Source organism: Anser brachyrhynchus, assembly GCF_964034855.1.
Source record: "Anser brachyrhynchus genome assembly, chromosome: 2".
Lineage (NCBI taxonomy): Eukaryota > Metazoa > Chordata > Aves > Anseriformes > Anatidae > Anser > Anser brachyrhynchus.
In genome coordinates this window covers 139,521,481-139,545,908 of record NC_137695.1, presented here as the reverse complement: position 1 = coordinate 139,545,908, position 24,428 = coordinate 139,521,481, and the positions used below count along the sequence as shown (strand labels likewise).

Genomic DNA, 24,428 nt, shown 5'->3' with positions numbered 1-24,428 from the left:
TGTGTCAGTACTTTGTGCTGATAAGTATATTGATGACTGCTGTGGAAATGTCAGGTTCTCTTATCTTGTAACTGTAGTGACGGGCATAGTCTGGCGTGTATTTGGGTTGCTGCAGCCCGGATGGCTTTTGAAATCTGCTTTAATTTGGCCCATGACATGTATGATTCTTTGGCAGGGATGGAGAGCTGGAGGAAAAGCATAGAAGGAGGGGAGAAGAGAGAATAATCATCAAATTTTATGAGCATATGTACTCTCTGCTGTAGTGCTAGCTCTGTTGTAAATGCAAAATCAGAAATCAGTCGTGATTCCTTAGGGACTTTTAGGTGTGTTCACCTGGCCTTGCAAGTGGCCAGAAGCTCTGCCTGTGCTACCCAGACACAGCCAGACAGCTGATGAGTTCAGCTAGCACAGCACGGAGCTGCAAGTAATGAGCATACTAAGAAATAGGATATTTATCCTCTGCTCTATCCTGGCCTAGCGTGTTCTGCAAGGGATGGGCACACTGCAACTCCAGCAGCACTTGGAGGAAGGGGATGGTGCTTCAGTTTTCTAGGAAGTGCATGGCATGCTGCTAGTGTTGCTGTACCCTTGCTTCCAGTGAGATTTTGTGGGGAGAGGGGAAGTTCTGAAGGCCCAAATAATAGTTCTGTGTCTGAAGGCCTCTTAACTTCTATATGCGATTAAGGTGTGGAAGGAGAGTTCAGGAAGGCTGTAGAAAATGTTGTGAAGAAACATTCCTAACAAATTCTAGAAAGATTTTCCCTATATACTTTGTAAATAAAAAGATCAAGTTTATTTACAGTCTCTTAAATTCAGATGTACCAAAGTGCTCAAGCCAGTGGACGAAAAGCCCCTTTCTCATTAAGAATTTCTTTCATGAGAAGCACTCTCTTCAGTTCTGATCCAGTGCCTGTCATAGCCCGAAAGATAACTCCAAGCCATTACCGTTGAGTCTTAATTAGTCTTGATTAAACCGATAACAGGTCCGCTACAGAAAGTTAAATCTGTCAGGAATGCCTGCAATTTTCCCTCAAACAATGCCAATTGACTTTTTCTAACAAAGTTCTGGCAAGAAGTAAGTTTTGAAAGTGCACGTTTGCAGTGTCTAAAGATGGTTTTTGTCATGGCAGCGTTGTGGATTTCTTTTAACATACCTTCACAAATGATGCTGTACGTCCAGGTTTCTTTCTTTACTGCAGGCACTTCTGGTGAGGGGAGGCGACCCTTGATCAGGACGTGTGCAGGACTTATTTGACTTACAGTTATGTGCATGCTTATTAAGGCAAGTGATGATTGTGCTGCCAAAAGCCGTCAGTTATTTAGCAGATTTCAAGGTAGGCACTGAATTATACCTTAAATGTTAGTGCCAGGTCAGTACATTCTCGAGACATAAAATTAACCCAAATTTCTGATCCACAGTACAATGGATTTTCATACACAACGTCTAAGCTTCCTGCTTGGCAAAGACAGTAGTTCTCCGGCTTTTTCAGTTTACAATTTCAACTTACAATTGTCGTGCTTTCACAAATTACTGCTTCATAATACAAATAGCAGCAGCGCTTTGTGTTCTTTCATTATGGCAAAGAACAAACTGCTAAGAGAGATCAAAAGATCAAATAACTTTGCGAAAGACATGAGCGCATCCACTGTCATTAGCTGTGCACAGTGCCTTTAATTGGTGCAGCAGACGTTTGAATAAGTATTCATTTTGGCTATTAAGGAATCTCATTCAACAGGCTGGCTTCGTTGTGCGTGTTCCCGTAGCTACTAGTATATTAAGGGACTTGTGAAACGTTTTATGGCAGAGTGACAAAGTTTCCGTAACAGTTTTGAAAGACGTGAAATTTGTCTTTAAAGCACCTCTGCATTGTGCTTTCCTTCTCTGCTGTTGAAGACGTGTAGGCAGCGCTTAGTGCCCTACGCGTTCCTTAGGAGTGAACGCAGTGAGAGTTTGTGTTGCTGCTACAGAGTGCTAAAACCAGGCAATCCCCTCAAACTTGCTCTGTTTGTTACATCGCAAGAGGGATGATTAATCAAGGATTCAATAAAACATCAGGAACATGATGAAACAGCAGGCTCCCTTTCCATCAGTGATGTGGGCTGGCTCTGGCTCTACCTGGAGCAAGTTAATGCACACTTGTACAAGCAGCCTGCCAGCTGATGTGGGAGAAGTGGCAGAGAGACCCCACTGCAGGTGATGAGGAGTGGGACTTGGTCCGTGACTTCTCTGCCCCCCGCAGCTATTTATTGAGCACAGGTCTGGCTGCAAGTAAAAACACTGCTGCTTTTATAATGCGAGGCTTCGGTTTAAATAGAATAAGAAGATTGATTTTTTTAGGCAAGATCTAGTCTAGCATACTGCTGACTTTTTTTCACCTTCACTTCTCTATTTCATTAGAGCTGTCCTCTCAGTCTGTTAGTGCTTGCAGAAGCTTCATTTTCTTGGCTTGTCTTAGCAGCATTTAGCTTCTAGCTGAAGCTGTTTGTATGTATATTTAGTCACTGGCTAAAATAGAAGATGCAAAGGGGAAAAAAAAAAAAAGCTGAACTTGAGGCCTTTTTGGTTTTTGCCCTGTGTTTTACTTCAGAATGGGGTTGTGAAGGGTGTGCCAAGACCCACAGAGTGGGAGTGCTGTGTGGGGACCACAGCTGACACAGTGCTGGAGGTGACATATCTGCGTTCAGTATCATGCCAACCTGCTGCATTCCCCTGACCATGTCTAGCAGGGCGAACTTTTCAAGCGGAGACAAGCCCATGCAGTTTAACCCTGCCTTCCAGGCCCTCGTTTTTGCTCAGCACCAGTTGCATAGGTTGTCACAGTTTGCTCCTGATAGCAGGCATGTTGTGGCTGTCTCACCAGCAGCCTGATCTTCCGGGGGGACCCTCAGGGGACCGCGGGGCTCCTGGTGCTCGTGGAAGCAGCTTTGGATAATGGGTGCTTTGCTCAAAACAAGCATCACCGGAAGATTAACCAGCACCACTGTGTAGTCCAGTTGAATAACCAGACTCATAATGTGCCACCCTTACCCTCTCCTCGTCTTGGCTCTGAAAACTTGGCCAGTGACCAAGCCGGAGAGACAGATTCAGTATATATCCTGCTGCCTCCAGCCCCTAATGACAAAAGGCACAGTTCTTGCAGGAAGTCATTAACGTTAACAAGATGAGACCTTTGTGGCTGTGTCGCTTCCTGCTCTTTTTCATCAGGAGAAAGTATGGGCAGGTGTGTACATCCCTATCAGCCTTGTTTTAATGCAGACCATCTCTATCCCTGAGTGTAATCCGAGAGCACGATCTGTCTCTGTGTTGGACATCCATGGATTAATGCGATATATTCGGGGTGCGGCTGGGAGTGCAGCCAGTCATTATGCATTTCTGAAAAACACTGAGACCTCTTCCCCTGGTTTGGAGCTGGTGATCACCTCTTCCAGCCTGTGCTGCTGGTAAGCAGCAGTCTTTAGCATGAACAAAAGTATTCAGGTGCTGCCAAAAACACAGATGGAAAGTTTCTGAGTACTTGAGCAAATACAGCCAAACAGTGCCTGATAACAGGCAAAGCAGTGTTCCTACGTGGTCCTTTATCAAAGGACTCCAACATAAGGCAGTTCTCCTTCCTGGGAGCAAGCGTGAGGCCAGGGATTAAATACTTGAGGGAGATGTGGTGTGCATGCTGTTGGGAGTGTATGTAAAACGTAACCCAGAAATCTGCAGTTGTTACCAGGAGTCAAAGCTGTTCTGATCACGGGCTGCATTTTCTTAGGTAGAGCCCCTGTCTCTGACCAGGCAGCCGCTGTTTCCTTGAGGGATTGTAATGCACTCGCTGTTTGTGCACACAGTGGGGGAATGCACACGTGTAACATATTCCTCTGTACTCACCCTCAGTAAGTCACAAATATATTTGGATTTGTATGCGCACAAATAGAAGTCAGGCTGAGCATCTCCAATCTCAGTACTGCTCTAAAAATGTTATTCCTTATCAAATCAGGCTGGGCTTCTTATTTATGAACTTCCATTTCAAAAGTGCAGCTGGCCAGAAATCTGAATTTCATGTGGGAAGTCCCTGTACTTTCCAGTCTTTGCTGTATGCTGTGGTGAGGATGTCTTTAGTATAGAAAGTTCTGAAGAACTTTAATTCAAAGATGTCTGTTTTATTTTTGTTTCAATGTTAAGATTCAATTCAGTTTCCTAACCTGCTGTTCTTTACAAAGATATTGTGCTTAAGAGCCTTAATACATGCCCTTTCTCCTTTTATGGACCATGCTTCTTAGATGAGCAGCAAAGCCCTTGAGACTTTGAAGAGGGTTTGGCTTAGTGCTGACTTCTGTTAAAAGAGAATCATTTAACTTTGTTTTCTGGGGAGAAAACTAGGAGGAAAGTGTTGTTTTTTGGTTTTGTTTCCTGTGGGGAAACTATACACTAGGCATTTTTTTGCAAAACTTTTCTTTCCATCTAAACCAAACCCCAGAGAAAATCCCAAATCCCTGAGCAGCTCTGTATGATTTTGTATTACATTAATGATGGAGCTGTGCTTCAGCCTCCTGGGGTAGGCAAGTGGGGAGCAGGCAGCAGTTCAGGTGTCTCAGGAGATTTTACCACAGGTAACAGTGGCAGCAGTAGGGGAAGATTCGAATAAGCAGTATTAAGGAATGCAAGAAATGCAATTCTCGTTACACGGCAAGTTTCCTGAATTTCAGGACCAAAAGTGTAGGAAATGTGGAGAGTACTACTGGACGTGTACAGCTGCCAAAATACAATAATTTTTCTTAGATGTCGGAGCCTGATGCAAGCAGATGGAAGCAAGAGCTGATGTTTTTTCTAAAACTAAAACAGCAGTTTGGGAGAAGATCTGAACCTTTCTGATTCACTGCTGCAAGCTTCTTTCAAAAGTATTTCTCTGACCATTTTGGAAGTGGTTGTAACTGCCATGTGCCCTCCCTAAATGGATTGTCACTAACGCTGATAAGCACTCTTCCCTTCATATGTGCTTTAAACTTATTCTGGATTCTTTTATGTTGTTTTAGGGACATGTCTGTATTTGTCTTTCTTGATTTAATATTGTCTTCTGCCTTACAGACTGCACTGTTTCCTCCTTTTGTTTTTATGTAAGTAATTTTTTGGTCTTAACAATACCTTGCTGATAAGGGGCTAAACACAAATATTTATAACACTGAACAATGTGCAGTGTTTCTGGCATGGGCAATTTTGCTTTCTGGGGTAAAACATATGATAAAGGGGGGAAAAATGCCCAAACTCAACAGTTTAAGATAATTCTTCTGATTTTCTGTGCTATAGACATGGTAAGAGAATATTATCAAAAGTTAGAGATAAGGAAGTAGGGAATTTGTCCCTAGGACCATGAGATGAAGCTGTGCCTGTAGTTTGGTGTGCAGTCATACATGAGAAATTAAAGCAGATGCAAAAGAAGACTGTGGAAACCACTAGCCTAAGTATTAAGCAGAAATCCTTAATGAGACTATTCTGGATGGAATTGAGATTTTCTTTTCTCTAATGAGTCATTTATTGTAGATCCTCAAATTAATCTGCTTACCAATACGCTGCATGGTGTTCTTGGAGAATTCAAGCTGTTTGGAAGCAGCTCAAAGTTTGGATCGTGCTTTTCTCCTGTCCCTTATCACTGCGGAGCAGTGAGGTGGCAAACAGGGTGGTGCAAGCTGTGACTCCCTCTCCGAGTGGCAGAAGGGTAAAGTGATGTTAGCCGCTCTGACCATGGGCTGCCACAGTGGCCGAGGTGGCTTGTACCCAGGCTGTGAGAGCAGCAGCGGTGAGGATCTGGTAGAAGGAGATGCTTTAAGTCCTCTGTGTCCTCTGGGTTCCAGCGTTAGCAGCCAGACCCACACCCAGAAGCGCATACTGCAGTGTATGGTGAGCCTTCGCTTTTGCGAAATTTGTTCCTTCCAGTTTGAGGAAAATGGTTAATTCCTCGGGTAAGCAGAGGAGGTGACCACTGATGTGTGAGACTATTATATCTCCACAAAAGCAAAGTACTGCTTCTTTTAATTAAGAGGAATGACCAGTCCTGTTTCCTGGTAAGAAGGAAATTAGTTTGGGAATAAAGAGTAAATCTGAGTGGATCTTCAGAAGGACTTCCGACAGGGCATTGGCTAATGCCCTCAGAAGAAGTTCTCCTGTTTTTTAATGCATGCGAACAGATGCGTATGCATCTGAAATACTGGGTGAGATACTGGGTGTTAGGAAAATCTGTGGAAAGTCTGTTTAAATAAGAATGTTTTGTTGTGTTTTTTTTTTTTCCCTTGACATATATCTTTTTACAAACTTTTGTTAACATATTCTTAATAGACGTTCTGGAAGACAATACATTTTATTTGCATTTGATCTTATTTAAGAGTTATTTCAAGGTAACTTCTGTTTGCATTTGGCTTATTTAAGTTATTTCAAGGTAACTGAAGAGTATGGTATTTCTGACCCAAAATAGTGATGAATCTGTGAAGTGAGTTGACTGGACATTCTCCAGGGTACCCAAAGGGGGATGGATAACGGAGCACACAGCACAAATGTCAGTCCTGCCACCAGCTCCTGCTGACATGTCAGGGGTCAGGAGAGGCTGCTATGTACAGGCACCATGAAGCCTGCAGCAAGATACCAAGAGTATTTGACACCTAATAGCTCCCAGGGAGTTTTCTGTATCCTCCATCAGCTAGCAGAGATGGATATGAGAAATTAAAATTTAATGTTGCGTGCAGTACGTGCAATTACAGTATTTTCCTCTACTTTGAATCTCAAGGGAAGTATTTCTCCTTACTTAATAAAAATGCTCGAAGGGCCATTGTTGTCCTCTGATACAGGGCAGTCAACAGGAAAAGGAGCTGCAGCAATGAGTTTCTGCCACCTCATCCAGACACATCCCCAAGGGAATTCTCAAACTAGTGTCCCTCCTCTTGCAACAAGTAAGTCTGAGTTCTCATGCATAGCATGGCATGGGGCTTTCCGAGTTTGAGCTATGGAAAATCATCTAGAGAGTGGAGAACACACCATTCCCATGTGCTACCTTACCGTTAGAAATATGTGCCTTACTTCCAGTCCAACCGTGTCTACCATCTGCTGACAGCCAATGGATCTGGCTTCTGTGTGTTCTCCGGATTGCAAATCACATTTTTCTTATGTCTAGACATAAGAAAGACCTCTGAGGTCGCTTATTTAGGTCGTGAGAAAACAGGCCTCATAGTGCTTTTGGGTTTCTTCTTTGCATCCCCTCCCCATTTGTGGTGTTCTTGAACCCTGGGCTCTGGTACTGCACAGTATTCCAGTGGCAGTGGTTCTGTTGTATTAGGATATCATAACCTCGTTAATCTCACTTGAGGTTTTCCTATTTGCAGGTACAGGGCTGCATTTTTCCTTTTGGCAAGATTGAGGCTTTGAATATTCACATATAGCTGTTTATTCACCTCCCCTTCTTAGTCTCTCTGCTTCCTAGGATAGTGACTATATTGTTCCTACAGACACAGGCATGAAGTAACCCATGCTCAGCTTAACATCAAAATGACCCTCCCTTGATTCTGCAATATCTTCCCACTGGCTATTCTTCATGATTGTTTTTTTTTTGTTTGTCGTCTGCAAGCTCTAGCAGTAATTTCAGTAACTTATTGTTTAGTAAACAGTGATTTTAATTGCTAATTTTGCTGGAGTAAATAGAGAAATGGAGCATCAGCATCTTCAGAAGCACGCCAGCAATATGGGAAGCAGTAAAACAATGTTCTGTTTCTACCTAACAGGCTACATTTAAGATCCAAACCCAGAGAGCATTTCTGGATGTTTACCTTGCTGATGGCAGCAGTATTACTCTTGATATCCAGACATCAGACACTGCAGAAAGAATATTACAGGTAATGGGTTTCTAGAATTGTGTGGAAATTTTCCATTTGTGAGAAGTGGGCAAAAATGAAGATCATTTCAGTCAAGAAAGAGTAAAACTCCCTATCTGAGGAAGTACAATAATACATTCTGTGGGTTTTGAGGGTTCTGTTGTGCTGGGGGTGTTCCTGATTTTGCAGATGAACACTGGTTCTTATGCTTATTCATAAATATATCTCCCTAATGTTATGTTCCCTCTCCTTCTGTGGCATTTTGCTGTCAATTTAGTTTCCTTCGTTTATGATAGAATCAGAAAATAATTTTTATTTTTCCTTTTGGTGGACACGGGGTGTTCAAGGAAAGGTTGGACCTGGTGCTTAGGGACATGGTTTAGTGGGTGATTTTGGTAGTAGGGTGATGGTTGGAGCAGATGATCTTGGAGGTCTCTTCCAACCTTCATGAAGGTTGAAAAAGAAAAAAGGGACCCTCAGCCCACCCAACCCTCCCCCTTCCATGTGAGGGCATCTTCCAAGCTGCTCCCAACACAGCCGCCTTTGGCCATGTGTGGGCCACTCCATCACAGAGCCTTGCTGAGGTCACAGTGGCCACCACTGCCCTGCCTTTGCTCTGGGCCCTATAAAACAGGACCCCTGCAGCTGTCCCACCACTTGCTGAGCTTCTAGGCCCTCTGACAGCCATCTTGTGTGGCAGGAAGACGATTAGAAACAGCAAGGCGAGCAGCAGGCCTCCTCGGTGTGAGGACAGCTGTGCAGTCCAAGGAAGGACCGAGAAGGAACGCACCTAACGAGAAGAAGTGTCGTGGGCAGAGGGAAAGCGCCTGCAGCACAACTGACACCAGTGCTCGAGGGACCTCTGGCGCGCAGCCCACAGACACTTACAGGCGGTACCATTGGCACCACAATGACGCAGGGAACAGGCCTGCCCCTCAAACATACAGCGACAGGGGGCCTGGGCCTAACCACTGGCACAACGGTGGCTTGGGGCAAAGGCAGGAGCGGCAGGCAGACAGCCGCGGGAGCAGAGGCATGCCAATCGTCCAGAACACAGTGTGGGACCCAGCCATTGCCATAAAACAGATGGCAACGTTGAACCCATGCATGGAAATCAACTGGACAGTGGCATGGGACTTCAGCGTGGAACTGGACGACCCCCTGGTTCGGCACCCTGGCCTGAAAACATCCCTGATGGAAGGCATCCTGTTTGGCAGTTCTGGGCAAGGACTGGCTTGTCCTTCTGCCAAACACCATGGAGCTCATGGAGATGGATCCACCAGATGTGGAGGAATCAATGGAAGTGGATCCACCTCGGCCAGAGCAGACCTGGAACTACCCCGGCAGGTCTTTGCTACCTGTCTTCCGAGCGCTCAAACAGCGTCGCAGCAGTGCCCGGCGAGCTCCCTACTCATCTCGCAGGCTCCATCCCAAGCATTAGCCTGGAGCCACCAAACACCACGGACATTCTGTGGCCTCACCTGCAAGATGTCCCGGCACTAAAGAACTCTGTTGCCGATTCTCAGGGGTTGTGTGAGCGCTTCTTTCTCATCCCCCAGTCCATGTGTGAGAGGTGGCATCTCCTGCACAGAACCTGGAGGAAGAGCACAAGAGAGGACCCAGCTTCCTTCGGGCTGCTGCTCTGGGGTGACAGGAGGAGTCCCCAAGGGTCACCATGTGCCTTTAACATTTGTGAAAATAGACTTAGGGGTGAAAATAGTAGTGTGTAAGCGATTAGGGGTGAAAATAGTAGTGTGTAAGCGATTATGGGTGGCTAATTTCTTATATTAGGAGTGAGTTTCTGTATCTGAGTGATTGGTAACGACTGACATGGAGAAGGCTGAGGTACTCAGCAACTTCTTTGCCTCCATCTGCACTGCTACTTGGGCTTCCCAAGTCTTTTGTTTCCCTGAACCCGTAGATAGAGGCTGAGGGAGCAAAGTCCCATAATAATAATAATAATGATAGTAGTACTACTACTAATAATGTGTACAAAACAAGTGATGCACAATGCAATTGCTCACCCCCTGCTGACCGATGCCCAGCCTATCCCCCAGCAGCTGGTCCCGTCCCCACCCCCCCCGGCCAGCCCACCCCATATTAATTGTTCCGCATGACACCATGTGGTATGGAATACCCCTTTGGCCAGATGGGGTCAGCTGTCCTGGGTCTGTCCCCTCCCAGCTCCTCCTGCACCCCCAGCCTCCTCGCTGGCAGGGCAGTGTCAGAAGCTGAAAAGTCCTTGACTCCATGTAAGCACTACTCTTCAACAATTAAAACAATCAGGAGACATTGCCTCTCAGAAAGAGCAGTCAGGCACTGGGACGGGTTGCCCAGGGAGGTGGTGGAGTCACCGTCCTTGGGGGTGTTCAAGGAAAGGTTGGACGTGGTGCTTGGGGACATGGTTTAGTGGGTAACATTGGCGGTATGGTGATGGTTGGACCAGATGATCTTGGAGGTCTTTTCCAACCTTAATGATTCTGTGATTTTGGCAGAGTTTAGGTGAGAGAGCTTGAACTCTGTAGTAAAAAGTGATGGCCTAGTCTTGGCTTAAGTCTTAAGTAGTACGCTGTTGTGAAACGTTACTGTGCAATTAGAAAGTCTTGGCTTTTCTGCATGCTTCTCCTTTACTTGTTCTGTGTCCCCTGACGTTTACTTGTGAAACTGCGACTTCCTTTGCAATATTGGCACGATTCTAGCACTGTGGCTCTGGGATGTCTGTAACAGCTGTTGTGACCCATATAGTAAACAATTGCTAGTTAAATTGTGAAGCTAGTAGCAACCAAATGTTGACACAACTGGCTGGCTCATGCTTGAAAATTCCTGCTGGGTTTCCTTCCCCATACCTGGAGAGGAGGAGCAACAGTGGTTGTGCACACTAAGTACGTGTGTGTATGTGTGCACGGGCAAGGTTGAAGCCTCATCCTTGGTTCCTCCCATTCCCTAATCGTAGCAGCAATAATCGCTGCCCTCCTCCAAGCTGCTAGGTATTAGCCCGTCTGCAGAGCACACACCATCCGTGCATGGTTATCGTGAGCTGGATAAGGCAGGGTAACCTGTTGCTGTGTGAAGGCAGCTGGCTTTGTTCTGCCATGGGGTTTGCATCTCCCGGGGCAATGCTGGGACCGGTTCTTCCAGGGGAAGGGAAGTGTCAGAGCCGGCCTTAGACCCTGCAAGAGGAGACTTGCGGAGGCTGAGAGTCGGGTGGGAGATGCTGAAGGCAAAAAAGTGTTGGAGGCAGCAAGGAGATAGGAATTTTGATTTGGGGAAGAGGGAAGTTGGTGCTAATAGGGTGGAAGAAGTAAGGAGACATTTCAGGCAGGAAATTTGCATAAGGACCTTGAGTAAGGAAAGGATTTGCCAATACGCTTTAAAAACGCTAATAATTTGGGCTTGATAACCTTGTTAATTTTACAGTGGATCAAGGTAATTTCAAAGCCAGACAGCAACATTGTACATTGCTTTGTATATTGCATTTATAGAGGCTTAACGTTTTTGTAGTATTTTAAAGAAACAAATACATTTGATATACTGCAGACACCATTTCTTCTCTGGTGGTCTTAAAGACAAGACAGGACTTTTAGGAAGTATTTAGGTTTCCTCACTGTAGATGTGCTTCTACGTTCACTGTCCTTTTGCAGTGGAAGGAGATTTTGCAGCTGTCACTCCCCAGCATCGTTGGTCGTGCTCGGACCAACCACTACCAGACTATGCCTCACTCCAAGAAATGAAATAATTCAAAATCCTGCTGAATATAATATGCCTGACTTTCCTGGGAAATGCCATCTGGTTCAGTTAGAATTATGCAACTAAGGGGTCATATGTTGAAGCTTTGTGGCCAATTTCAAGTAATTTGTGGGGACTTCTTAGCACAGAGGCAGACAGAATAAAAGATGGTGCTGCTGATTGTTCACTTCTTTGTTTTTGTGTTTGAACTTCTGAAAGTTTCTTCCCATTCTGGTGATGAGTGTGAGGCAAGCGCGTTGTACGCTCTGCTGCCCTCTCCGGTAACAGCCCTGATATTAACAAGGATAAGGAAAACCTCAAATATGTGTTTCTTAATTTTAACTTGGAGCGATTCTTGTCAACCTATATTTAGTTTGTCTGCTTTTTCTATGGACAAAAACATGTCTGCTTTCCAAACCAGCTGGTACAGCTGGGGGAAAACCCTTCTGAACTGAGGAGATAAGTGAATTTACAATGCTTTCAGTGTGACATGGAGCTGGAAATGTTTCAGGATTGGCACCTTATGGAAGAAGTCTGAAAACCAGTACCTCCACCTCATGTTCAGACAAAAGGAAGTCCAGCTTCTCTGAACAATGTATGACTCCCCTATCGGGTTGCACAATCTGCCAGATGAGCTACGACAGGAGTGTTCTCCGGGGTGGAGAGTTTTCTTGCTGTTCTCACACTCACTTTCCTGAGTGAGCTCAGAAGATTATGGATACTGCAGAACCTGGGAACGCTGTAATAGCACTGTGCTCTTTGAGGTTATGGCTGCTTTAACTAATGCTTTGATGTTTTTTCAGGACCTAAAGCAAAACAAGACGATTGTCTGCCCCGATCTGAACCAGCTTTTACTGTTCTCAACTCTGCCTGACTTTTCTGTCCCCATTATCCCATTATGCAGCTGGTTCTGCAGATCGCTTCTAGGCTTTTTCATAGGTGCCACTTCTGTCCTTTTTCAAAAAAAAGATGTGGAGGGGCCACATCAAGTTATGTAGCTATTACATGTCCAAATGTCAGGTGGGGTAAGATTTTTCCTTCTTATGCACTGTCAATAATGAAAGGTCAACAGAGCCCAAGTCTACTCTTGACAGAAGCCTTTGCACAGAAGTGCAGAAACCTGCAAGCATGTCTGTTGCTTTCAGAGAAGGGTTAGATATTTCCTAGAAGTGCAATACTACAATTGTAGTGCAACTCTACAGCTTGGAAAATACACAAATTGTTTAGAAATATTTATTTGCGATGCTCTTGAATATTGTTATTTGCACAGAGAATACAGTGATTACTGTACAAGAAGATTTGAGGATTTGATAATAAAGACCTGGAGTAACAGGGCAGATGCCTTGCATTGGAGTACACTTAAATGCATGTCAGAGTACAAAGCATTTTCAGTTTTACTACACTTTTACATTCCTTTGAAACTTATGAAACTCCTCAGAAACTCAAAGACTGCAACGTGGGAAAGGTTCTACTTGCTTTCAAATGAGCAGTTAAATAGAACATAAGGGAAATTTTAAAAATTAAGTTACTTTAATAGGTACTGAACTGAACATCTTTGTTATTCATGCTAGTGGATAGCTAACATTCTGTCTTCGTTTTTAAAGGTTATGTCATGCAAGATGGGGTTAGCAAGAGAATTAATAAAATACTTCACCTTCTTTTTCATTCAAGATCATGATGATGGAGCCCTGTCTGGTAAGCTGCTGAGAGTGCTTAACTTGGCCCTCCCTCGGATTTTTTGTTGGAGTGACTGATCCTGGAACCTCTGAACAGTCTACATGAGCCTCCTTAGGGCGAAAGACCCATCCTGTCTGACAAACCCCCTCAGGCTCGTTCCCTGGATGGCTCAGCTGCTACTTTCTGGGAAGGAGCAGTAGTGTGGAACAAAGTATGGCATCTGAGAGGTGTGGTGCAGGGGAGAGACTTTCACATATGACTGTCGTGCCCCTTGTTGTTTACGAGACATGTAGCAACTTTACCACATGGGAACTATTAGGTGTATCTTCTGGGTAGGCATTTAATCAGATGCTATACCTACATAAACCACTTTGTAATTCACAGATCACATGCTGAGTTTAACAATGGGACCGGAAACTCTTTTGTTATATTTATAAACAATGTCTGTGGCTTGCTTTCCTTTATACCATGACATGCTTGATTTCTTAACTAAGTTTAAATGTGATAGTAATGAGCAAGCTGTAAATCTGAATTGTGAGTCTCTTTATAGTCATAAAATGTGAGGGGTCTTTTATGTTCTCATTGGTCTGTTGATGTCCTTTTCCCCAAGTGGATGAGGCTGGATTCAGACGTGAGATTTGGACAGGCTGGGGCCAAACCAGGGATGTGAATCCTGTCTATGCTGTTGACTGGAGTGAAGCTGGGCATTGCAGCCACTCTGTGTGACCTTGACAAGTCACTTAGATTTTTCAGACTTCTCGTTAGCATAAATACGTTGATGCTCTTGTAAACCTTTTCAAGGCAAAGGTCCAGTAGTAAACTCAGGCTTACTCAGCAGGGTAGGCAGCTTACTGTCTGTGTCTATCTTATTTATCATTCCCACGTCCCCCTGTTCTCTCTGCCTGTGAAAGGACTTGCTGAGTGCACAGAATCCCTGATTGTCACAGTCTCAAATGTGCCCAGATATAACACATTTTACATGCTGTTCTAGTGCAGCCACAGATGGATTTCTTTTTTCCTTGTATTGTGATATAATTAGATACACAGGAGAACAGAAAAGATTTTTAATTTATTACGTTTTTATGCATCTTTGATATTCTTCACAATTGCATTAAGTCCAAAAGTAACCCACAGTCCACTGCCAAGAAATACCGAAGCTCACACGCTAAAAATCATGTTGAGGTGTTCTGATGAATTGTGGTATTTACAGGAAAGCAGTGACCCCTGAAAAGCTGCATGCTTTTCTTCCTTTACATTAGTTAAAGTGCTGTTCCCTGGTCTTCCATTCAAGAAAGATACCAGTCTTGGAAGCTTGCATCTACACATCTTTAAGTGCAGAAGTATCTATCCTGCTTAGCTTTGTATAGGGAGAAGGATATTCTGTAAGAGTATAATCTGAGGGTGTATAGATACTCTGCAAGTAACAGAGCTACATGAGTTTAGACTCAGATAACTAACCCCTTACCTTATTTTAACACAGAATTTGTGCTTGTGAAGTGCTTCTCCAAAAGCACACTGCTTATCAGCACTAACTGAAATATGAGAATAGCTGGGATATTTCACTAGATTTCACCAAATATTTTTCTTTTCTTTTTGGTTTTTCCTTTGCTTTTCCCAGTGGTGAAAAAAGTGGCAGAATTTGAACTTCCTTATGTGAGTCTTCAGAGCATGAAAGAGTTGGACTGTAAGCTTGGGATCAGAAAGTGGTAAGCAAGAAGCTTAAGAGAATCTAGCAAGAATGTGGCAACTGCTATAGGCGATGTCAAAGGAATAAATCTTTTGAATAACTTATTTACAGAGTTTTTACATCTCAGCAACTTGTTGTATTCCGAGGTCGGTTTGGTATTGGGATTGACAGCTTCCTATGTCTCTGCATATTTTTAATTTTATCACCACAGTATTCCTGAAGCATCCTTTGCTGCAACAAGATATTTATTCTCTCACTTTCAGAATATACACGAGAGGTGTTTTGTGGCTGCTCCACTCCTAATTCTTCTACCTGCATAATGCAGCGACCACAAATGGGTCTATACACATAAAAAAATATAAAAGAACTCTGAGTTCCGAGTTGCAAGTTGCAACTCAGTTTGGGCAGAGATAGATTGCTTATTATCTAACATGCTCACTTCTACATGCTAACACAAAAATACCTGGAGCAATAGCTTGAGCATTTATTTTGGTAAGCAGCCTGTGAGCAACAGAGCACTCTTCCCCCTTCGTTTGCTCACACCTCAGCTCAGTTGTGCTGACAGAATTGTGTGGGGAGACATGCTGAACTGGACTGGGGAACTAACTGGAGATAAAAACACGTTGCTGGACACTTATTTTTGTTTGTTTGTTTTCTTGTTGTTTGTTTTTTGCTGGCTTATATTTCAGCCTGGGTCAAACCCACAGCCTCACTTGCTGTGCAGCAAACAGCTGTGCTGGCTTGTGGGTGAGGATAAACCCTGGGGACAGGGAGTCTGGTGCCAAAGTCCTGCTTGTCAAAGGGTGCCCTGAAGGTGCAGCTAAGCAATTTAGCTGAAGCAGTCTAATGGCTCATTGGTGTGGTTGTGGTCTGGTCTACTTCTCCATACAATGAAAAAGAAAAAAGCTAATAGCAGGCTTAGTGAGTTGAATTGTCTGCATCAGATGAATGCTTAGAGCAAGGAGTGTGGTTGGGAGCAGGGGTGGAAGAAAGGGGTGTCTTTTGGTGGCAGTGAGCAAGGTTGCTTGGCTTGAAGCTATGTAGAAATCTGTTTTTTAATGCTTATAACTTGTCTGGTTTAAATCTACTGGGCTAGAGCTTGGCCTCTACAAAGCTTTCTCTGTTTCCCTATATGTGCCCTTATAAATCACTGTTATACTACAGTTGGTACCAGAGCTAGTTGGCTCAAGGCTAGCTCTTGTACGTCAGCCCTACAGCAATGGTAGGGTAGCAATAGATGCTCTGAGAACCTTGTCAATTTTTATGTAGGTAAGGTATGGGTTGTTTGAGCAAAGGAGAAAAGGAGGAAGAAAGTTTGAGTTTAAAGTTGTAATTGTTAGGTTTGGTACCACTAAAGTCAAAGTGGAAAGGTTGGATATCCAAACTAAAGGTCATTTCCATTTTACGACAACGTATAAATAATGAATAGAATAACACTTCAAAACCAGGATTGTTTTTTATAATCTGGTAGGTAATGGTAGCTCTCTGGGTTGTGATCCCATCATATTTAGCTGAAAAATCTAAGGGTTATATTAAGAAACTTCATATTTCATTACCTTTTTTCCCCCTTGGCATGGAATAGGTATATGGATCCTTCTCTTGATACGCTGCTGACAGATTGTAAAGCTTCAATGAATTTGCTATATATGCAGGTAAAACTGAAACCTTTTCAGAATTTTAAAAACCAAATTCTCCACATTATTTTCTTCCTTTATACAACTTCCTGAAATGTTTGGTATAATTACATTAATATCAGATATGTTTATAAATGGTTTCTGGTCTACATTACCTTGTTACACTTCTCTAAGTGATGGGTATAGCTATTGATCTTTGTTATCAGACTCAGTACTAGAGGCAGTATCTCATCTCTCTTTTTTTGCATGGGAAAAGTATTGCACAAAAAGACACACAGGGATCTGTCCACTTTAGAGCCTCCGTGTATAGGCAGTCTTCCATTATATGACTTTTGAATTCTCAGATGTAGGTGTGTTGGGTTGTACTAGCTTTGGGAGTTATTTGTTCAGGAGGAAAGAACAGCGTAGTGTAAACTTGTTACTTCTCTTTTTTTTTTAAGAGGGGGGGAAAAAGGTGGTTTTGGTGTGTCTTTTCTTGTGTGTGTGAAAGGAAATACATTTTTGAATACATTTTTGCTGACTATTTTTGCTATTTAAAAAAACATATTTTAAGGCAATCCAGGAAGTTAAGAGGAATTGGGTTAAACCAACAGAAGGGCAGATGCAAGAGCTTGAATTTCTACAAAAAAAAGCAAACAAAGCAAAGGTAAAATTTTATTTTTTAAAAGGCAATATGGTATTTTATAAACAATATAAACAGATCAAAGGAGTGGATTTCAAAGCAGTGATGTCAGAGGCTATGACTCTGAAAATACAGCAAGGTTTTGTGGACTGGTTTGAGCTAGAGATCCAGGTCTCCTGGTCAGATACTGAGCTACCAAATAGAAAAGGAGGTTCCTGTCTCTGGTAGCATTTTAAAACATCCCCAAAGACTGACTTGGATCCCAAGGGCTAGCAAGAATCTTGACCGTGAATCCTAGTTTTTCTACGGCCAAAATAAGTTGCTAAGGTTGGGCGTAAGTTTAGGAAATGAAATGGAAATTCAGACTGCTGGGATAGCTGTTCACAGTATTTCCTACTGGTTAGTTTTACTTCTTCCCCTCAGCATGGTGGAGAAGCACTCCAAAGACCTGGCTAATCATACTGCGTGGAGTGGGGGGAGTTGCTAAGGTCTACGAACTCTGTTCTCTGAATCAAGCGTGGACACTTTATGGTAAATCCGTGTCCACCCAGGAGAAAGGATTAGGAATCTGAAAGATAGGTTTCACAGCCCACTTCTTTTCAAATCACTAGATTTCACATGCCTCTACAGCAAATAATCTTAGTTCTGTCTTTCTGCCGCAGTTCCTGGAGAAGATTCAAGACGTGCAGTTCTATGGATATGTACGGCTTGATCCTTGCATTTGTGACTATCCAGAAGTAGGCTGCTCAGCTGAAATCTATGCAGGAAATAATGAGATAAACTGTTGCATAAAATTGCCCACTAACCAAACCAAGGAGGTCAGCTTTAAAATCAACAGGTTGAGAAGTTGGCAGGTTACTTTTCTTGTAAGTACTTAAACCGAGTTTGTATCTAAATTCACTTTTTCTGTGTGAAAACTAAGGCTATCAGGCAAAGGCAAGTCTGGGGAGGGAGATTCTGTTTTAAATCACCCCCATCTGCTAATATTCCTCTCCAAACCTATCCTAGAACAAACTCCCTTGGCAATCTTTACAGCAGTAAATATATTTATATATAAATAAAAATTTAAAACCATCTAGCCTTACTCTGTTGTCTTCCTTCCCTGGCATGCCTTATCGTACTTTTCCTACCCTTCTCCATTCTCATTGAAGGGGGAGCTGGCAGAGCATTTTGTGTGGGAGCAAAAGAACTGTTCTAACCAACTTTACACTTGCAAAGGCTTCCCCTTCCTTCCTCCCACTTGCTTCCCCCCACGAGGAGAATTGTTCTGGTACAGATCTTCAGCCATCTTATTTATATACTGTATGAAATGAACCTGATTGACTAATTCTGATTTAAGGCTGAACACCTTTATGCTGTTTCTTGTTCAATGTTTTTCCAGGGTGAAGAAGACACTCTGGAGTTCAGATTTGAGTACAATGATTCAGGCACATGGGAGTGGATAATTTTGTACACGAAGCAGGTGAGTTCTTTCCTTTTAGGAAAGGATCAGAGTAAAATGTAATCTTACAGCCAAGGGGATCTTCTGAAGTCATTAGTCCATTTCTACCCAAGTGCAGCAGCTATGTTTTCAAGCAGGTTAGCCTTGGTACAGTTATCTGAGGCAAAGCATTTGATTTTCTAATATATGGGAAAGAGATTTTATATAAATATTTTCCATGGTGAGAGAAATGTTGTCTAGTACTCAGCAGCAAGGCTGGGATGGAACACGGAGGTGCCATTTACTTACTGGACTCAATAAGTATCCAAAATCATTAGCTGGTCAGACCCACCTAAGGTCAAAGGCTCTCAACTTCCACAATAAATCCTGTTGTTCAAATATGCCTTAATAATACTGGTTAATAGAGGGAGTGAATATGTGACATCATAGTGCTTTCCTTACATATAAATAATCCTTAATTAGGTTTTTATAGTGTGCCATTCCTCCCTAATGTTATGTGGGATGAGCACACAGAGCTCAGGTCATATTAGCTGTGCAAGATGCGACATTGTGATCTAGTCTACAAACCACTGGTAAAGCCATCCGGTATATCACCAAAGCTTTGACTTCTAAGCAGGGCTGAGTGCCTGTAAACTCCAGCTTGCTTCATTTGTTGAAGTGTTCTTGATGCTGATGGTCCACGTTTGATTAAATTTGCTTAGGCTTCAGTGCAATCTGGCAGCCTTTAAGGAAGGAACCACAGGCAGCTAGAGAGAATAACCTGCTTCACAAAACCAGTCACAGAAACCCTTATTGTGCTCTCTGAACAGTGTCTTGAAAGTTAGTCGTGCTGAGGCTGGACTTTAACCAACTGCAGCTAGTATGGTGCACGGAAAGGATGCTGAGCACAGAGTAAAACTAACTGAATTAGGAAAGTAATCGTTCTCTAGTTAGGGATGATAATTTCCAGGTGGAAGAGGAGTGGAAGTCAAGTATATCTTTTAACAGAAGAAATTGGAATGTTCTCTTGTTTATCCTCTTCAGGCCTTTCTGCTCAGCAGCTGCTTGAAGAAAATGATATTGGAACAGATGATGAAAGAAACCAACAAAGTTCCAGAAATGGTGAGCATTTGTGTGTGTAGGTGCCTGAATTTGTATTTAAAGTAAAAAAAAAAAAAAAAAAAAAAAAAAAACCTGCTACTGCTATCATTCTTTTAAATGTGCTAGAAGTCCCATTGATGATAAGGATCTTGTATGTTCCAGCATTTCAGTACAGAATTACTTGACTGTACATCTCTGTTCTGTTTTACTGAAAATAGTATTTGTTCTGAATGTTAAAGGTGGTTTGTCAGTGAAGTTTTAATGGTCTGTTTTGCATTCTTTTACTTTCATTCTTACTGCATACAATAAAGGACATTTCTGGCATAATTTCTTATGTTCTGCTGTACCCTGTTCTATCCATATCTGGGTTTCACTTCTTCACCACTTCATTTGCTTGCTCCATCTGTTGAAATGTTAGACCAATTTGAGATCTGACATTCACACAGAGATACTTTTTGGTTTAAAATAAAGTGTTAATAAAATAGGAGCGCAATCTCTAGCTAAAATACTTCTTCTGTCTTTTGTGTAGGCCTTATGGGTGAAAATATGTTTAGATATTTTATTAAATCTCTAGCATTAATAATGCCTTTTTTTAACCTTGTGACATCTAAAGACTTTTAATGTTTGCTTTCTGAAAACTTGTGAGAAAACAAAGGAAAGAAAACTGATCTTCTAGAACCATGCTGATTAGTGAGCAGTGAGGTAATGAACATTTTTTTCATAGCTTTAAACTATAGGTGAAGTAGAAGAAAAGACCAATCAATTTTGGAAAAGTTTTGATCTATTGCATTGTAAGCTTATTTGTAATGGAGGCTCAGTAAATAATGAATGTTCTTCTTCATAATTAAAATCTTCAGCTGCTGATTATACTTGGGTAGCCTTGATTATGAACAGAATTATGAGAAAAGGGTAAATATGCCAGATCATTTCCTACACTGTTTCTACTGGGTTAAACTGAATGCTGATTTACTCAAAATACTTTTGAGTGCTTGGGGAGCATTTAAACTTATTGTACAAGTTAAACTTTTTAATCTGTTTAGGAGACTGAAATGCTTGAATCCATGAAAAATAGTAAGAAATCCAGCATCCAACAGAAACAGGTTAGTGAGAAATTGTTTCCAAAATGTAAATACAGCGTCTCTTGCTTGGTAATGATATTTAGCCCAATCTGTTTTTTATGGACAGGGAGACTCATAATGAATTTAATGGTAATGTCTTTGGGTAGGAAAAGGAGCTAACTCTGAATTTTGGAGGAAACATCTGAATAAAAATTTTATTTTAGTTTGATGGATTTAGTGTCAAACTGGTTCATTTTATTTGTTTTTTGCAAATGTTTCTGAATGAGGTGTTTGAAGTTTACAGAAAACAGAACGTATGGACAGATCAGGTGTGTACACCCGCATGCAGCTGTTGTAGTTTACAGACCTGTGCTTGGATTCAGCACTGGGATTGCCTATGCATTCATTTTTTTCCATTAATTTTGGAGTTGTATTTGTTTGCAAAATTTGTTATGTTACGTATCTGTATGTGTACATTCCTGTCACATAAAAGATGTAATTCCAAGTTGCATTGGCTGTAATCAATATTCATAGCTACTAGTTTCTGAAGAGCTAAATGGCCTTAAAAAAAAAAAAAGTTGAATTTTCGAAGTCATTTGTTAAGTATTAAACAATAAATAAATGGAAAGGGAATAATGTAAAGTAAATGAAAATATATACTTCTCTTACAGTGTATAATTAGCTAAGGAGGAAATAACTCTAAAAGAGAAAAAAAAATCTAATCTGCATTCAGGAAAAAAAATTGCTGATATATATTTAGAAAAGTACATTAAACTGCACAAAGCAGATCACCAACAAGTCTTTCATAAGCAAATCAACTAACTTGTGTGGTGGGTTTTCTTGCCCTTTTCTCTGAAGCGCTCTGTACTCACTGCTGGATTCTAGGTTGGGTGTGGCCCTCTGTATTCACAAATAAGTTGCAAATGATAATAAGGGAGACAATGTCTTCTGAGTAGACTTGCTGTACCTCCGAGGAAGACTGAAGGTTGTGCTTTAGTGGCCTCACTGGTACAATTTCAGATGCTGCAGGTGAAGCAAGGACTAAGTTGCACAGCACTCTGGGTTTGAGGCAATTGTTCTGACTTGGGCATACTTTAAAATAGCTCATTGATTGCTAGCTTTTGGAGCAAGATGGACTGTGGTTGCACCTACTGTTTTTTTATTTTTTTTTTTGGTGAGAGCAGCCTTGGAAAGGGCAACATAAAGCCACTGAGCTAATCAGCCATCTTGCCTGTGCAGTGTCTAGCTATTGACATGAAACTTGGCAAATTAAGAAAATTACGGCTAATAATTAGAATGAATTGTTTGTTAAAGTCAAGGTATGGTGAGGAATAGCATGCCATACTATCACTGTTTAACGCAGTGTTTTATACAGTAAGCAAAAATGGGTTAAGTCTAAACAAACTAAGTTGTTATTAGACAATTATTATAAAATCTTAAACCATAGTTAAACTTCGCTGTGATCACAACATTAAGGTTCTTAGGGCTTTCCTTTCCCATTCCTCTCTGTCTGTGCAGTGTTCTTGGAAAATGTATTAAAATTGTATCTGTGCATATTCTCATTTGGGAAAAAATAACATCGTTTCAGTTGGGTCTTTAAAATTTTCCCATTACTGTTCCCAAGAGTCTTACAAGTCTTTCCTCTGAGGTGACTGAAAGTTTAACTGAATGCTCTCCAAAGACTGTGAAAACATGCCAAATATTTTCTGCTGACTCATGGGAAGAAAAATTTAACTTTGGTTTTCTTTGTGATCCTGTAGCAGTATACTGTTGCTACTAGATCAGTGTAAGAGCCTGTAAATTCTTGTTCAAATAGAACTAGATCAGTGTAACAGCCTGTAAATTCTTGTTCAAATAGATAATCTAGTGCAGCTGTAAGATTTAATAGGAAAATCAAGAACAATCTATTGAATCGAGATCAAAATGATTCAACTAGCATGCAACAGGAAGACTTTGCAGATAGTGAGGATGTGCTATGGAATGTCCCTGCATCTAGGCAAGCTTGCTGTTACATATTTTGAAAGTCTTGAAAAAGAGAGGTATGAAGTAATTAACTCTAAGGTATTAGGAAACTGAATCCAAATTTTCATAAATTCTCTGAACTCATTACAACATGGTTTGTGATAGATGCAGGGTGCTTCAGGGACATTTATTTTACATATATATCAAGGTACCTTGTTGCGAGAGGCAGAAGAAAAAAATCTGTGTCATAAATTCTCCCAGTACAACAGTAAACTGTATCTACCTGCAGTGTAAGGATATACATAGCCTGTTTGCACCTTACAAAAGCTGAGTGATGTGGTGTTAGGAAGCTTCAGACAGTTCACGGTAGGAAATGTAGAGAATTCTTAATTGATAATTTAGTTCAGTGACAGCTTTGAGGAGGATGGAATATGATGCACCTACTCAGACTGCCTGTCTAAACTTTTAATTTGTGTAGGTGTCACTTATGCAGATGTTATGGTTAAAGTTAAGAATGTGTGATAACAGTAGTCTATCTGATTTACAAGGCGCAGTAGACAGTGAAAGTACCTGCACAAATGTCCCTGGGGACAATTTAATGCCAAATAACACTGATATTAGAACATTTGGACCTGCCATTCAATTTGCACCACATTGCAATAAACCTTAAGAGCAGAAACAACTGGTTTGTGCCCTGTTCCAGCAGAAAAATTCTGTTCACTCCAAAATACCAACATAGAGATCATTCATTGTACCTAGATATTATCATATCAGCTTTTCTAGCTTATGTTCATAGTTATCTCTAATTATTGAAATGCATACATTCTTTTAACTGTTTATTTGTTTTGCTGCAGGTAGTCCATTCGAGTTTTATATCAAGGAAAAGATTTTGGGTTAGGCCAAATGAAGAGGACTGTGTATTTGAGAAAATAAGAGAAGAGGACCTGTGACAACTTATTCTAAATACTGCCTATCAAAATGAAATATCTGGGAATAATAAACCCATTGCTGAAAGCTTGAAAAATACTGAAAAAAGCCTTCAGTGTCATTCTTTGCCTTTGCAGGGTTTTTTTCTATAGAATCTATAACTCTAGTGAAATATTCTTTACAGTTAGATGGGTGTTGTTACTCTGGAAACATCTTGCATACATGCCTTTTTTGTGTGTGTGGTTTATCTTTTTTTTCCAGACTGAAATTGTGGGGAAGAAAGGGAGGGAGTTGTTAGTTAGAAAATAATTAGAAAATGTTAATGTATTAGAGGAGGAAAAAGTATTAACCATATCGGTTTGTTTCTGTGAGCAGCGGTGTAATTAACGTGTGAAGGCTGAGCAGCCTATTGCTGGAACAGGCCCGTGGTTCCTGTGATCATTCCTCAAGTATTTGTATATTCAACAGTGCCTCAGAAACTGAGCGTTGTGTACGGATGGGGCTGGTGTGAGCAGGCACAGGAGGCAGCACGATATGAAGGCAGCCACGGCGTTAGCCCCATCAGGCTGCTGGCTGCTGTGAGAAGGATGAAGTGCCCGAGCTGTGGTACTCCGTTCTTCTTACTGCCCTTGCTTCGAAAGGCAGCATCGGCTGAGAGAACAGGGACTTGATAAGTAAAAATAAGTCCAGTTTTAATGTTCTTAGGAAAGCTGAATAACTTAAGCCCGTTCTTGACAGGAGCTCAGTGAAGAGCTCAGCTTCCCCTGAGCTCAGT

General features: G+C 41.8%; 1 protein-coding gene across 3 annotated transcripts in view; it reads left to right on the top strand.

Annotated features, from left to right (window-relative positions):
- Window positions 1–24,382, top strand: part of SNX31 (sorting nexin 31) — a 32,194-nt gene extending 7,812 nt beyond the window's left edge. For all 3 annotated transcript variants that reach the window (XM_080583198.1, XM_080583196.1, XM_080583197.1), the window contains 10 exons: window positions 7,750–7,860; window positions 13,170–13,260; window positions 14,861–14,948; window positions 16,512–16,581; window positions 17,117–17,209; window positions 17,848–18,051; window positions 18,567–18,647; window positions 19,650–19,727; window positions 20,747–20,806; window positions 23,581–24,382. In XM_080583198.1, coding sequence (XP_080439324.1) covers window positions 7,750–7,860; window positions 13,170–13,260; window positions 14,861–14,948; window positions 16,512–16,581; window positions 17,117–17,209; window positions 17,848–18,051; window positions 18,567–18,647; window positions 19,650–19,727; window positions 20,747–20,806; window positions 23,581–23,676 — 972 coding nt within the window. In that variant the 3' untranslated portion in view covers window positions 23,677–24,382. The remainder of the gene's footprint in view (window positions 1–7,749; window positions 7,861–13,169; window positions 13,261–14,860; window positions 14,949–16,511; window positions 16,582–17,116; window positions 17,210–17,847; window positions 18,052–18,566; window positions 18,648–19,649; window positions 19,728–20,746; window positions 20,807–23,580) is intronic.
- Window positions 24,383–24,428: the final 46 nt, after the last annotated feature.